This window comes from Dreissena polymorpha, chromosome 4, assembly GCF_020536995.1.
Source record: "Dreissena polymorpha isolate Duluth1 chromosome 4, UMN_Dpol_1.0, whole genome shotgun sequence".
Classification (NCBI taxonomy): domain Eukaryota; kingdom Metazoa; phylum Mollusca; class Bivalvia; order Myida; family Dreissenidae; genus Dreissena; species Dreissena polymorpha.
In genome coordinates this window covers 80,263,558-80,275,912 of record NC_068358.1, presented here as the reverse complement: position 1 = coordinate 80,275,912, position 12,355 = coordinate 80,263,558, and the positions used below count along the sequence as shown (strand labels likewise).

Genomic DNA, 12,355 nt, shown 5'->3' with positions numbered 1-12,355 from the left:
GTACACCATAAGTAGTGGCAGCTCTCTGTACAGACATGTGATTTATCATCACTGCATCAAACGCCAATTTTAAATCTGCCTGGTCATAGCAACTTTGATATGGGCCTCTTTTGGTATCAGTTTTGGGTATCAAAATGTTTGTTCTGTTGATTGGATTCAATTTTACTAAAAATGAAAACTTAATAGTTGATCCGAATAATATGACCATCCTCCACACATGACTGAAATAAGAACTTCCTGTTGACCATGATGTAAAAAAAATATCAGGCAACGTTATATCAGGCAGATATCAATGGGGTGGTATGATAAAGAGAGATATTGTGCTTGGTTTTGTTTGTTTAGTTCAATTGTTTCTCTTTTCACATCCATATTTCTGACATATCACGGTGGTTAGTTAACAAACTCAGACTTTTACCGGGCTGGCTGGTATACCAGTACTCCATGCACTCTTGTGAGGTAGACTGAAACTGCCTCACTAGATCTGAAGTTGGGCGGAAAAAGAATTTCGTGACTTATTTTCACAAATGTTATGTGGTCAGGCCAGGGAACAAGACCGCCATCCTACCAACTGAGCTGAATGGAATTGGAAAATATTGAATAATGGATGAAAATACAAAGTAGAATACCCCATTATGGGACCATACATTCCTTTTACTAGGCCTTTCCGTTTATTGGTGTGTGCTTAAAATCTCTTATCCTATTCTTGTTTTCTCTTGTCTAACTTTGTGATGGTTGAGGGCACAATATCAGACTCGTCTGTGTACATGTATTGATATCAGCTGATCTGCTATAACAGCAGGATGCCAGTAAACACAAATACTTATTCATAGATTTGGGTGGGTTCAAACATAACAAGATGAAGATAGGTCTAAAATCTTGTTTTAATAGGACTACTGTTAATGCTGCTAAAAATTGGGAGTGGGGTAGGAATCATTTCATAGAGTTGTTCTAGCAACTATTGAACTTTTATTGTCCAGGCTTGACCTAAACATCTAGGCAGAATATGCTCAAACTGCTGTAGAATGTTAACAATGTAATAGAAATGACCAATTTTGACTGTTTATAAATTGATGTAAATGCATGTGACTTTTTCCAAGCATGTTCAACTGTTCAAAAAGATTGTTAATATTTTATAATGTGTTGAAAATACCACTTCATTAAAATACCCCTTCATTAAAATGCCCAATGTAATGATGCAATAGAAATCAAATATTCAAATTGTTTAGGCCCCAGCATCTAGTAATTCAGGGAGGAATTTCATTATTAGCCCGTCAGTTTTTGGTTTGTTTGTCATAACATTTTAACCCTTTCCCACTTAGAAGCAGAGCAAAATAGCTATTTGCAAACAGCATAAAACCAGATAAGTCTGTGAGTAACTCGCAGTCTGTTCAGATTTTATGCTGTTTGCTGCTCATCAGTACCTTAGGTTTGGAGATGAAGCCTTAACAACTTAAAAATCTAGTAAGAAAGGTTTACTTAAAACCAAAAAATAATTACATGACAATTATTATTTATATTAATGTCAAAGTCATCGTCTGTCCAAACATGTGTCCTAATGATGTAACAAATGTTATTATTCAGTTTTTGTAAAAGCGTTTGCTTATATATTTAAAGAGACTAGTTCAAAGATTAAAAACAACAGTAAGTTACAGCAGAGAGCAAAATAATACTAATTGCTTAAATACACATTCAAAATACAAAATTATAAAACATAACAGATGCAAAACCATTTAGAGTTTAAAGTTGTGTTTGTGTTTGTTTAATTTTAGAACATTAAAAGGATCAGTTGTCGAACATATAAAAATGCATGGCACATTATAACAGTGTGGAATTCAGATGGTTAAAGTTTTAACGTAAATGACATTGGATTCAGTTTGGTTATGCTAACTTGTTAATCTTTGTGTGTCTTTTTTTATTTTGTCTTGTTTATTCTGTCTTTTAAATCTCTTAACTTAAGGCATTAAATGATACACTCCAAATAATACCTGAACAAAACCCTTTGAGATGCTTGATAAATATTTCATCTTTTAGATGGCTATGTGAAAGACAATACACAGTGATTAATCTTTGATTTAATGATTATATTCATTTTGAATGCTCCATCTAAGAAAACTAGATTGTTCATTCAATCCATAATTCTGTGTGGAGTTTCTGGAGGGCTGTATCATACTAACAAGTCTTTCGTTATGAATATTTTTCTGTGCTGAGTTTTTGAAGCCCATAAAAATGTATTGAACATAATAAAAGTTCTCCCTTGAGAAACGCTAGGATTCAGAGTGACAAAAGAATTGTTATTGAGTATTTCAGCTGTCTTCTTTCATTTCCTTATGAATCCATATATTGTTTACAATTTTCTGTGTTATGCTTGTTTTTAGCTGGACTATTATATATGAAATATATATAGTGGAGCTATCCTACTCACCCCGACGTTAGCGTGTGTGTTGGCGTTTGCGTGCAAATGTTAAAGTTTGCGTACTACCCCAAATATTTTCAATGTCCCTTGACATATTGCTTTCATATTTTGCATACTTGTTTACCATCATGACCCCAACCTATAAACATGAGCAGACAACTGTATCAAGCATTTTGACAGAATTATTTACCCTTTTATACTTAGAATATGCATATTATTGATAAATCTATGTTAAAGTTTGCTTACTACCCCAAATATTTCCTGTGTCCCTTGACATATTGCTTTCATATTTTGCATTGTGGTTTACAATCATGACCCCAACCTATCAACAAGAGCAGACAACTGTATCAAGCATTTTGACAGAGTTATTGCCCCTTTTATACTTAGAATATGCATATTATTGATAAATCTATGTTAAAGTTTGCGTTCTACCCCAAATATTTCCTGCGTCCATTGACATATTGCTTTCATATTTTGCATACTTGTTAACCAACATGACCCCAACCTATAAACAAGAGCAGACAACTGTATCAAGCATTTTGACAGAATTATGGCCCCTTTTATACTTAGAATATGCATATTATTTATGATAAATCTATGTTAAAGTTTGACAAAACACTTACCTGACATACCACAATGCACTCCACCCAAACCATCCCCCACGCCCCCCCCCCCAACCCCCCCCCCAATTTTTTTTTCTTATTTTTGAAAGATCATCTATGAAATGATCGCACACCCACATTATACCCTCCTCTCCCCCCCCCCAAGCCCCACCCCCCCCCCAAAAAAAAAATGATTTTTCTTATTTTTGAAAGATCATCTATTAAATGATCACACACCCACATTTACCCCCCCCCTCCATGATGGCTTACGTTATACTGTCAAGCACTCGAATAGTCAAGCGCGCTGTCCTCTGACAGCTCTTGTTATATTCTGGTTCAAGGTAATAATTTTAAACTAAACATGTGTGTGCCACACCTATATATCTCTATCTACTAATGAAATTCAGTTGAAAACTTAATCAATGCCATTATGGTCTGTATATAATGTCACTGACGATTGCCCATAACTCTTACCTGCAATAAGGCAGAATTATGCCTCTTTTTGTACATTGAACAATCAGGTTGATGTTTTCAACATTTTTAGCTCATCTATTTTTTGAAAAAAAAATTATTAGCTATTGTCATCACCTTGGCGTCGGCGTAGGCGTCTGCGTCGGCGTTGGCGTCCGGTTAAGTTTTGCGTTTAGGTCCACTTTTCTCAGAAAGTATCAATGCTATAGCATTCAAACTTGGTACACTTACTTACTATCATGAGGGGACTGGGCAGGCAAAGTTAGATAACTCTGGCGTGCATTTTGACAGAATTATGTGCCCTTTTTATACTTAGAAAATTGAAAATTTTGGTTAAGTTTTGTGTTTAGGTCCATTTTATTCCTTAAGTATCAAAGTCATTGCTTTCATACTTGCAACACTTACTAACTATCATAAGGGGACTATGCAGGCAAAGTTATGTAACTCTTACTGGCTTTTTGACAGAATTATGTGCCCTTTTTTAACTTAGAAAATTGAAAATTTGGTTCAGTTTTGTGTTTAGGTCCATTTTATTCCTTAAGTATCAAAGCCATTGCTTTCATACTTGCAACACTTACTAACTATCATAAGGGGACTGTGCAGGCAAAGTTATGTAACTCTGACTGGCATTTTGACAGAATTATGTGCCCTTTTTATACTTAGAAAATTGAAAATTTGGTTCAGTTTTGTGTTTAGGTCCACTTTATTCCTACAGTATCAAAGCTATTGCTTTCATACTTGAAACACTAACTATCATAAGGGGACTGTGCAGGCAAAGTTATGTAACTCTGACTGGCATTTGGACGGAATTATGGGCCCTTTATACTTAGAAAATTGAAAATTTGGTTAAGTTTTGTGTTTTGGTCCACTTTACCCCTAAAGTATCATAGATATTGCTTTCATACATGGAACACTCGCAAACTATCATAAGGGTACAGTAAAAGGACAAGTTTCATAACTCTGGTTGTCATTTTTAAGGAATTATGGCCCTTTTTTGACTTAGTAACTTTAAATCTATGGTTAAATTTTGTGTTTCGATCCACTTTACTTCTAAAGTATCAAGGCTATTGCTTTCAAACTTCAAATACTTTCATGCTATCATAAGGTTACTGTACCTGCCAAGTTGAATTTTACCTTGACCTTTGAATGACCTTGACTCTCAAGGTAAAATTATTACATTTTGCTAAAATTGCCATAACTTCTTTAATTATGATTAGATTTGATTGATACTTTGACAAAACTTCTCTTACCTGACATACCACAATAGACTCCACCCAAACCTTCCTCTGTGCCCCCCCCCCCCCCCGCCTGAATCCCCCCTATTTTTTTTTTTTTTTTTTTTTTTTTTTTAAGATCATCTCACAAATGACCACCACACCCTCACACTATACCCCCCCCCACCCCACCCCCAAATTTATTTTTTGTGAAACGGGTAATAAACACAAATATTTATTTTTATTATTTTATTTTTGAAATACCATCGCAATATAGATGAGCCGTCTGCACCCGCAAGGCGGTGCTCTTGTTTTCTCTCTATCTTCTTAAGATGTTGACCTAAAAATCTTATTCTTGGTCAATATTATATATATATATAATCACTGACCAAACCCACAACACTATCATGCCTTCATGAAACTTTGGATATGGCAAGATTGCAATAGGGCCTAGCCTAGGATTGCATTTGGTACCAGGTTAAAGTCACTGTTCTTAAAAATGGATAAAATGGTTTGGCTCATTAACATTAGTGGACAATTTATGTGAATGTTGCTTAAATGCAGACTTTAATTGGGATTTTAAAAGTTAATTAAATTGAAGTAAATTTAAGTTAATTTATTTCTTAAACATCTGAAATCTAATTTGTGGCATTGCCATGTTTCATATTTTTATTATAAACATAAATAGGTTTGTTATTAATAAATCAATTATATAGGTTTCAGTTTACTAATGACTCAAAGTACTACAGATATTCAATTTATTAAATGTTTCTTTGCTGTCATCATCTCAGTCTACTGACAGACAATGCTCATTAGTCTATCAATGCAGAAGAATGTGAGTTATCAAACGTGTTGAGGCATCCCTTGAAGTACTTAAAAATTGACAGGTCTGAGTATAGTACAGTACAGTAAAGTACATGTACTTTGGTTAACCTCAAATACATGTATGTATTTGGTGTCATTGTGTTAGGCCTTTGACAGAAAATGCCAACAATATATACTGGAAAAGCGGAAGCATATTCGAGGATGATGTCTAGGGACAGTTTATGCTAAGAATTATCTTTTGATAAACTGGGGAGTGTCGTTATAGTAGTGGGGGACATATTGTTTTTGCCCTGTCTGTTGGTCTGTCTGTTGGTCTGTTGGTCTGTCTGTTTGCGCCAACTTTAACATTTTGCAATAACTTTTGCTATATTGAAGATAGCAACTTCATATTTGGCATGCATGTGTATCTCATGAAGCTGCACATTTTGAGTGGTGAAAGGTCAAGGTCATCCTTCAAGGTCAGAGGTCAAATATATGTGGCCAAAATCGCTCATTTTATGAATACTTTTGCAATATTGATGATAGCAACTTGATATTTGGCATGCATGTGTATCTCATGGAGCTGCACATTTTGAGTGGTGAAAGGTCAAGGTCAAGGTCATCCTTCAAGGTCAGAGGTCAAATAAATGTGGCCCTAATCGCTTATTTTATAAATACTTTTGCAATATTGAAGATAGCAACTTGATATTTGGCATGCATGTGCATGTCATGGAGCTGCACATTTTGAGTGGTGAAAGGTCAAGGTAAAGGTCATCCTTCACAATGTCAAGGTCATCCTACAAGGTCAAACATCAATTAGGGGGACATTGTGTTTCACAAACACATCTTGTTTTATTGTGATTTTTGTAGATATTGATGTTAGGGGTTGCTTTGGAATCTTCCTATGAGTCACTAAATGCTCAATGTAGTGTTTCCAATAGTTGTTTTTGCAGTCCTGCTTGAAAAGTATAGTTCAGTTTCGAAAAGTGACCATTATACCATTATATTTTTGTTGACAATTATTACTGTACTTTATGAGCTGTTTCGGGCACAACTGTGTCTTAAGACATCAGAACAGTGTAGCTACGGATATGCCTCAGCATCAGTCTTCTCTTATGAGAGGTTAACTTGTCGGCTAATGAGACATGGTTGCCTTGAGAGTGACTTTATAGAGGACTGAGTAGCTGCTGACCAGAATGTGCAAATGCGTGTGGTAGCTTGTAGCAACCCTAGCCCCATATGGCATAATGCTCTTTTGCACAACATGTTTCATATTATTTGTTACACAGACTGTTTTTTCAGGGAATGCCCATGTTTCACTATTCTCTGGCCTGCTCTCAATTGGTGTTGGGGACAGTGCAGCATCCATTGTAGGCAGAAAATTTGGAGTCCATAAATGGCCAGGTAAGTTACACTTGGTATGGATGAGCAATATATGTGTTTATATTGAAGTTTATGAGGTCCTTCTGCACCTGAGGCTTAAGTATGTGAGGACCCGGAGTGCATCCCTGCACTTTTACTTAAATAATTTACGAGACTCAAAGATGGGATGTTTTTTAAGTTAAGTAAAGCTGCAATTTCAAGTTATTTATTTTTTAATGAAAGTAATTTAATTATCTTCCTCCACAGGCAGAGAGATATAGACTTGGCATTGTCCATCTGTCTGTCCGTACTTCATTCTGTCCGTGGCATCTGTCGGTCATACCATCTGTCTGTCCCTCACAAAATCTGTCCCAAATTTTCAGGGCTATATCTCAGAAACTATATAGGATATCAAAATGAAATTTCATGCGTGTATAGACATCAATGATGACATGTGCCATGCACAAGAGCCATAGCCCTTCACTTTCTTAAATAAGAGTTATTGCCCTTTGTTGTTTTTGTATGATGTAACTTTTAGGGCTCTATCTCAGATACTCTACAAGATTTCAACATGAATTTTCATGGGTGTATTGATATCGATGAGGAAAATTTCAATGCATTAAAATAAATACACCACACTTAATTATTTGTTTGTTGATTATACAGTTTTATCCCATCCATGAACACAATTTATTTGTCGGAGATATCATTTCAACAAACTTGCTAGTTCTTCAGTGGTCTTGTGCTGTTGGGAGAAACCAAAATACCTGGAGTACACCCGCTCTGTCTGATATGGTGATCAGCAACCTTACTCAGATGCTTGTGACAACAAGAATTGAACTTGGGTTGCTTAAGTGAGACGTGGCTGTTCCAACCACTGTGCTTACCGGACAGCCACATTATATATGTTTTGTTTATGTTAATTTGCACTTTAAGGAAAGCAATATGCAGCTGTTGCATTGTCTGTCTGTACATCTGCTTTTCTGTGTATCTTGGCAAAAAATCCTGCCTCAGTCAAAATGTTTCCAAACTTTGTTATTGCAATAACTTATCTCAAAGGACATGGTAACTCTTTGGTGTAGAAGTTCAAGTTTAGCCATAAAACAGCATACAAATTCATGTCTCATTATTTTGCCATACATTGGTAAATTAAAGAAAAATATATCATGAGAAAATGTGTCCTTTTTTATACTCTTCTTACCTTAGAGGTCAAGGTTGTGAGAGTTCAAAGTTAAATTTGGCCATAAAACAGCTTGTACGGACTGAAACTTCGTCATTCATCATGATTTTTTGAAGCAACTTAACACTTTTTACCACTGTAAGGAGTCAGCCTTGGAGTGTAAAACTTGTCTCCCTACCTCAGAGGAAAAATTCACACTTAGAGGTCAAAAGTCAAATTTGGTACTAAATTAACTTGTTTGAAAATATTTAGATTGGTTAAGTATTTGTTTAAAGATTTAGATAGGTTAACTATTTGTTTAAAGTAATTGCACAATAATAATCATGTATGCCACCATTAACACAATAAATTCAAAAGAGATCTTTGGTTGGCTATGTGTTCAGGAGTATGAATAAGATGAAGCTGTATATTACATTTTAGACTCCAGCAAAACATTGGAAGGCACAGCAGCATCAGTCGTGTTCCAACTGTTAGCAGTTATTGGCCTGGTATACACAGGTAATGCAGATATACAGATTTCAATGCCTCTCTATGGGTATCTTCAACTACTAGCAAGTTTTCAATGCTTCTTTATTGGTTACTTCATTTACTAACCAGATGTCCATGCCCCTTCAATTATAAGCCAGCTTTTTATACCTCTTTATGGGAAACTTAAACTTCTCTGCATATTTACATATCACATTATGGGAAACTTTAACTAGTAGCCAGAGTTATATGCCTCTTTATGGGCAACTTCAACTACTAGCCATAACCTTGCCAAATAAATACTTTGAAAAATGTGATTATGTTGTGTTTTCCCCCACTGTCATATGTTATGTTAGATAGTATTACAAAATAACTGTATTATCAATTTGTTTCACACGACCTTGTGATATGTATATTATAGTATGGTTAAGACTACTAGCCATACTTGAATGCCTCTTTATGGGAAACCTGAACTAGTTGCCAGATTTAAATATTGGGTATTGGGAACTTTACTTACATGTGCACACTAGTAGGATGTTCTGCTTTAAAGAAATTGTCCAAGGTTGAACTCTTGAGTTGTTTTCATTATAACTGTTGTTTGAGTGTAACCTTTTTTACCCCTCTTTTTATGCCACCGGATCGATAGATCAGGGGTATATTGTTTTTGGCCTGTCTTGATATTTGGCATGCATGTGTATATCATGGAGCTGCATATTTTGAGTGGTGAAAGGTCAAAGTCATCCTTCAAGGTCAAAGGTAAAAAATGTAAAAATTTAATATATTAAAGTTTTGCAATAACTTTTGAAATATTGAACATAGCAACTTTATATTTAGCATGCATGTGTATCTCATGGAGCTGCACATTTTGAGTGGTGAAAGGTCAAGATCAAGGTCATCCTTCAAGGTCAAAGGTCAAAAATTTAAAACTTTAATATAGTAAAGTTTTGCAATATCTTTTGAAATATTGAACATAGCAACTTGATATTTGGCATGAATGTGTATCTCATGGAGCTGCACATTTTGAGTGATTCAAGGTCACGGTAATCCTTCAAGGTCAAAGGTAAAAAAAAGCGTTGCATTAGGGGGCATTGTGTTTCTGACAAACACATCTCTTGTTTAGTCTATTCTTTAGCAACTGCTTGTTGGAAAGCACAATTTGTATACAAATTGTTATTGCCAATATAATATTTGAATAATACTATACTGGTGTGCTGAAGTTTTTTTCTTAAGGAATATGATTTTTGAAATAAAAGGCATTTATGTTTAGACTGATTCTCCAAAAATAGTGGCTTTATGTAAAATGTATATCACTTGTATGTATTACATTAAGTATCAAGCTCTTGTTTTTATAACTGTTTAATAGTTGTGCACCTATAGGCTCTATGAATGTTCAGCCATGTGTATAAATCAGAATTTCATATTGCATTTATATAATATTTAATGTGTATTTGGGAGCATGAATCAGTATACAAATATCTTCCTGTGATATATGAAAGCGTGAACTTTTATTATTCACAGAGTTGCCAATATTCTATTTCAGGTGTGACACATTCACATCTTTCTCTGCCGTTACTATTGACGATTATCTGCAACGCAGTTCTAGAAAGTTGTACACAGCAGATTGACAACCTTGTGGTGCCAGTGTTCACGTTCATGACCTTGACAAGTTTATGATATGCAGCCAATCATGTCATTAAATAAATAAATTATTATGTTCCAGAGGTCATTCAATAAATGTTGCATGACTAAAAGTGCAATGTATGATTTCAAAGATGTTATTGATGAGAAAACCATATATGCTGCACAGTGAACTGCATTCAACGCCACACAGGTTTAAGATAATAAAGTTGTCCCAGTGTTCAGAATTTTTAATCTGTGAAAGTGTTGTTTTGTCGTTAGAGATAGTTTATATTTTCCTGTAAAGAAATCCGTTTGCTGAATTAGAGACATTGTTTTGTTTTGAAGAAAGTACTTCGAAAATTGAGATTTTTTAAAATACCGTTTGTACTTGCGCACCTTTTTATTAACAGTAGGCACTTGTGCAATAGTTACAATAGTATATATGATGTTGTAAGAACGAAAAATGTATACATTGTATATTTAAGTGTTAAGATGTTGCTTTGATTTCTTTTCCAGAACGTTTTGTCTGTTTTTAAAGCCTAGCGCAAATAATATCGGGCCCCTCCATGTGGTATTCCACTTTGTTTATAGGCCCACCGTACAATCTCCAAGCATATTTTGTTTGAATCAGCTGACAGAGTAATGGCTAATTGCAGTTTTTCACCGCATCATTAAGCAGTTGGTTACTGCACCACAGATTTGGAGACCTTCAGATATGCGTTGTAAAAAAAAAAATATATATATATATATATATATATATATATATTTGTTTTCTGCCAGTGTATGCCTTAAGAGAAGAACCATACTATATACTTAGGAAAAGTGAACATCAAGTTATATTAGCCGTAGAGAAATTATTATCCTCTTGACTTTTGTATTGGGCTGATGACCATTTTTTTAAACTATACAAACATATTTATACAGTACAATATTAATCTTAATATCCTGATTTAAGCAGGGATATAATACTTTTTTTTACATAGTCCACATTCAAAGGATAATAAATACAAATCTTAAAAAAAAAATTGTTAACAAATAAAAAGGCCCTCCCTATAATTTTGTATGCCCCCGGTAGGGTGGCATATAGCAGTTGAACTGTCCGTCCGTCAGTCAGTCAGTCAGTCAGTCAGTCAGTCAGTCAGTCAGTCAGTCAGTCAGTCTGTCCGTCCAAAAACATTAATGTTTGCCATAACTTTTGCAATATTGAAGATAGCAACTTGATATTTGGCATGCATGTGTATCTCGTGAAGCTGCACATTTTGAGTGGTGAAAGGTCAAGGACATCCTTCAATGTCAAAGGTCAAAAAACAAAATCCAAGGGAAGTAATAAGCTTTAAAGGGAGATGATTTCTATACCTGCCAAATGATAAATAGAAATTTTATTTTAAAGCGGCGCTGTAGGGTGCATTGTGTTTCTTACAAACACATCTCTTGTTTCTTATAGTTTGTAATTGAAATTTTATTAAAACCCCGATTTATTGTCTAACTATTTTTCTGGTGTCGTATGTATTGTTGTATACTCGTACATTGTATTTGTTCAGGTTCATGAGCACATGTTCAGTTGATGTACATGCATTTTGTACAACAGCATTAGTGTTGATAAAATATAAATTTGTATTATCTAGCCTCTCCCATGTTTCTGTTTAGAACCAGCTACGGCTCTTTGAATGCACAGCAATTACATTACAGTCGAGTCACACCTGTCCATTACATGTTGTGTTTGTGTATTTTTCATAGTCATCTTTTATGCAAATCAATGTACATCACACGCCTCCTCAGACTCCAAATTAGTTTTCAACAGAGCTTTTGCAAAAAACTTTGATTGTATTATACAAATATTAAAACTTCCAGTTGTGAGGGCATTCCAAAAATGTTCATCTTTGAATGAAATGCAGTGTTCACTGTCTACATATAAAACCAAAAACAATCAATTATTGTTTCAGATCGGCTATCACTATCACAGTGTAATTTATCAATCGATATTAACTGTGGTTTAATTTTTATTAACAGAAGAAAGTATTTTAAGCAGAGTAAACAACGGCTTTTAGATAGATAAAAGAGACAAAATTCAATTTTCTGAAACGTTTCATCGTTTTCCATACGACATAATATTGTCAATTTTTTATTATTCGTTGTTCCTTTATTTCTTCGCTTTGTAGTCACATACTTATGTCATCAGTGTTTTAACCAATATTCAGAACAGCTCTTCTCGCTTGTTCTCGCC

The 12,355-nt window shown here is 34.7% G+C and overlaps 1 protein-coding gene across 3 annotated transcripts in view; it reads left to right on the top strand.

Moving 5' to 3' along the window:
- Nucleotides 1-11,755, top strand: part of LOC127879143 (uncharacterized) — a 29,214-nt gene extending 17,459 nt beyond the window's left edge. For 2 of the 3 annotated variants that reach the window (XM_052425813.1, XM_052425811.1), the window contains exons 11-13: nt 6,807-6,908; nt 8,467-8,544; nt 10,052-11,755. In XM_052425813.1, the coding sequence (XP_052281773.1) occupies nt 6,807-6,908; nt 8,467-8,544; nt 10,052-10,185 (314 nt within the window). In that variant the 3' untranslated portion in view covers nt 10,186-11,755. The remainder of the gene's footprint in view (nt 1-6,806; nt 6,909-8,466; nt 8,545-10,051) is intronic. The other variant, XM_052425812.1, reaches the window with a different exon arrangement.
- The last annotated feature ends 600 nt before the right edge of the window (nt 11,756-12,355 follow it).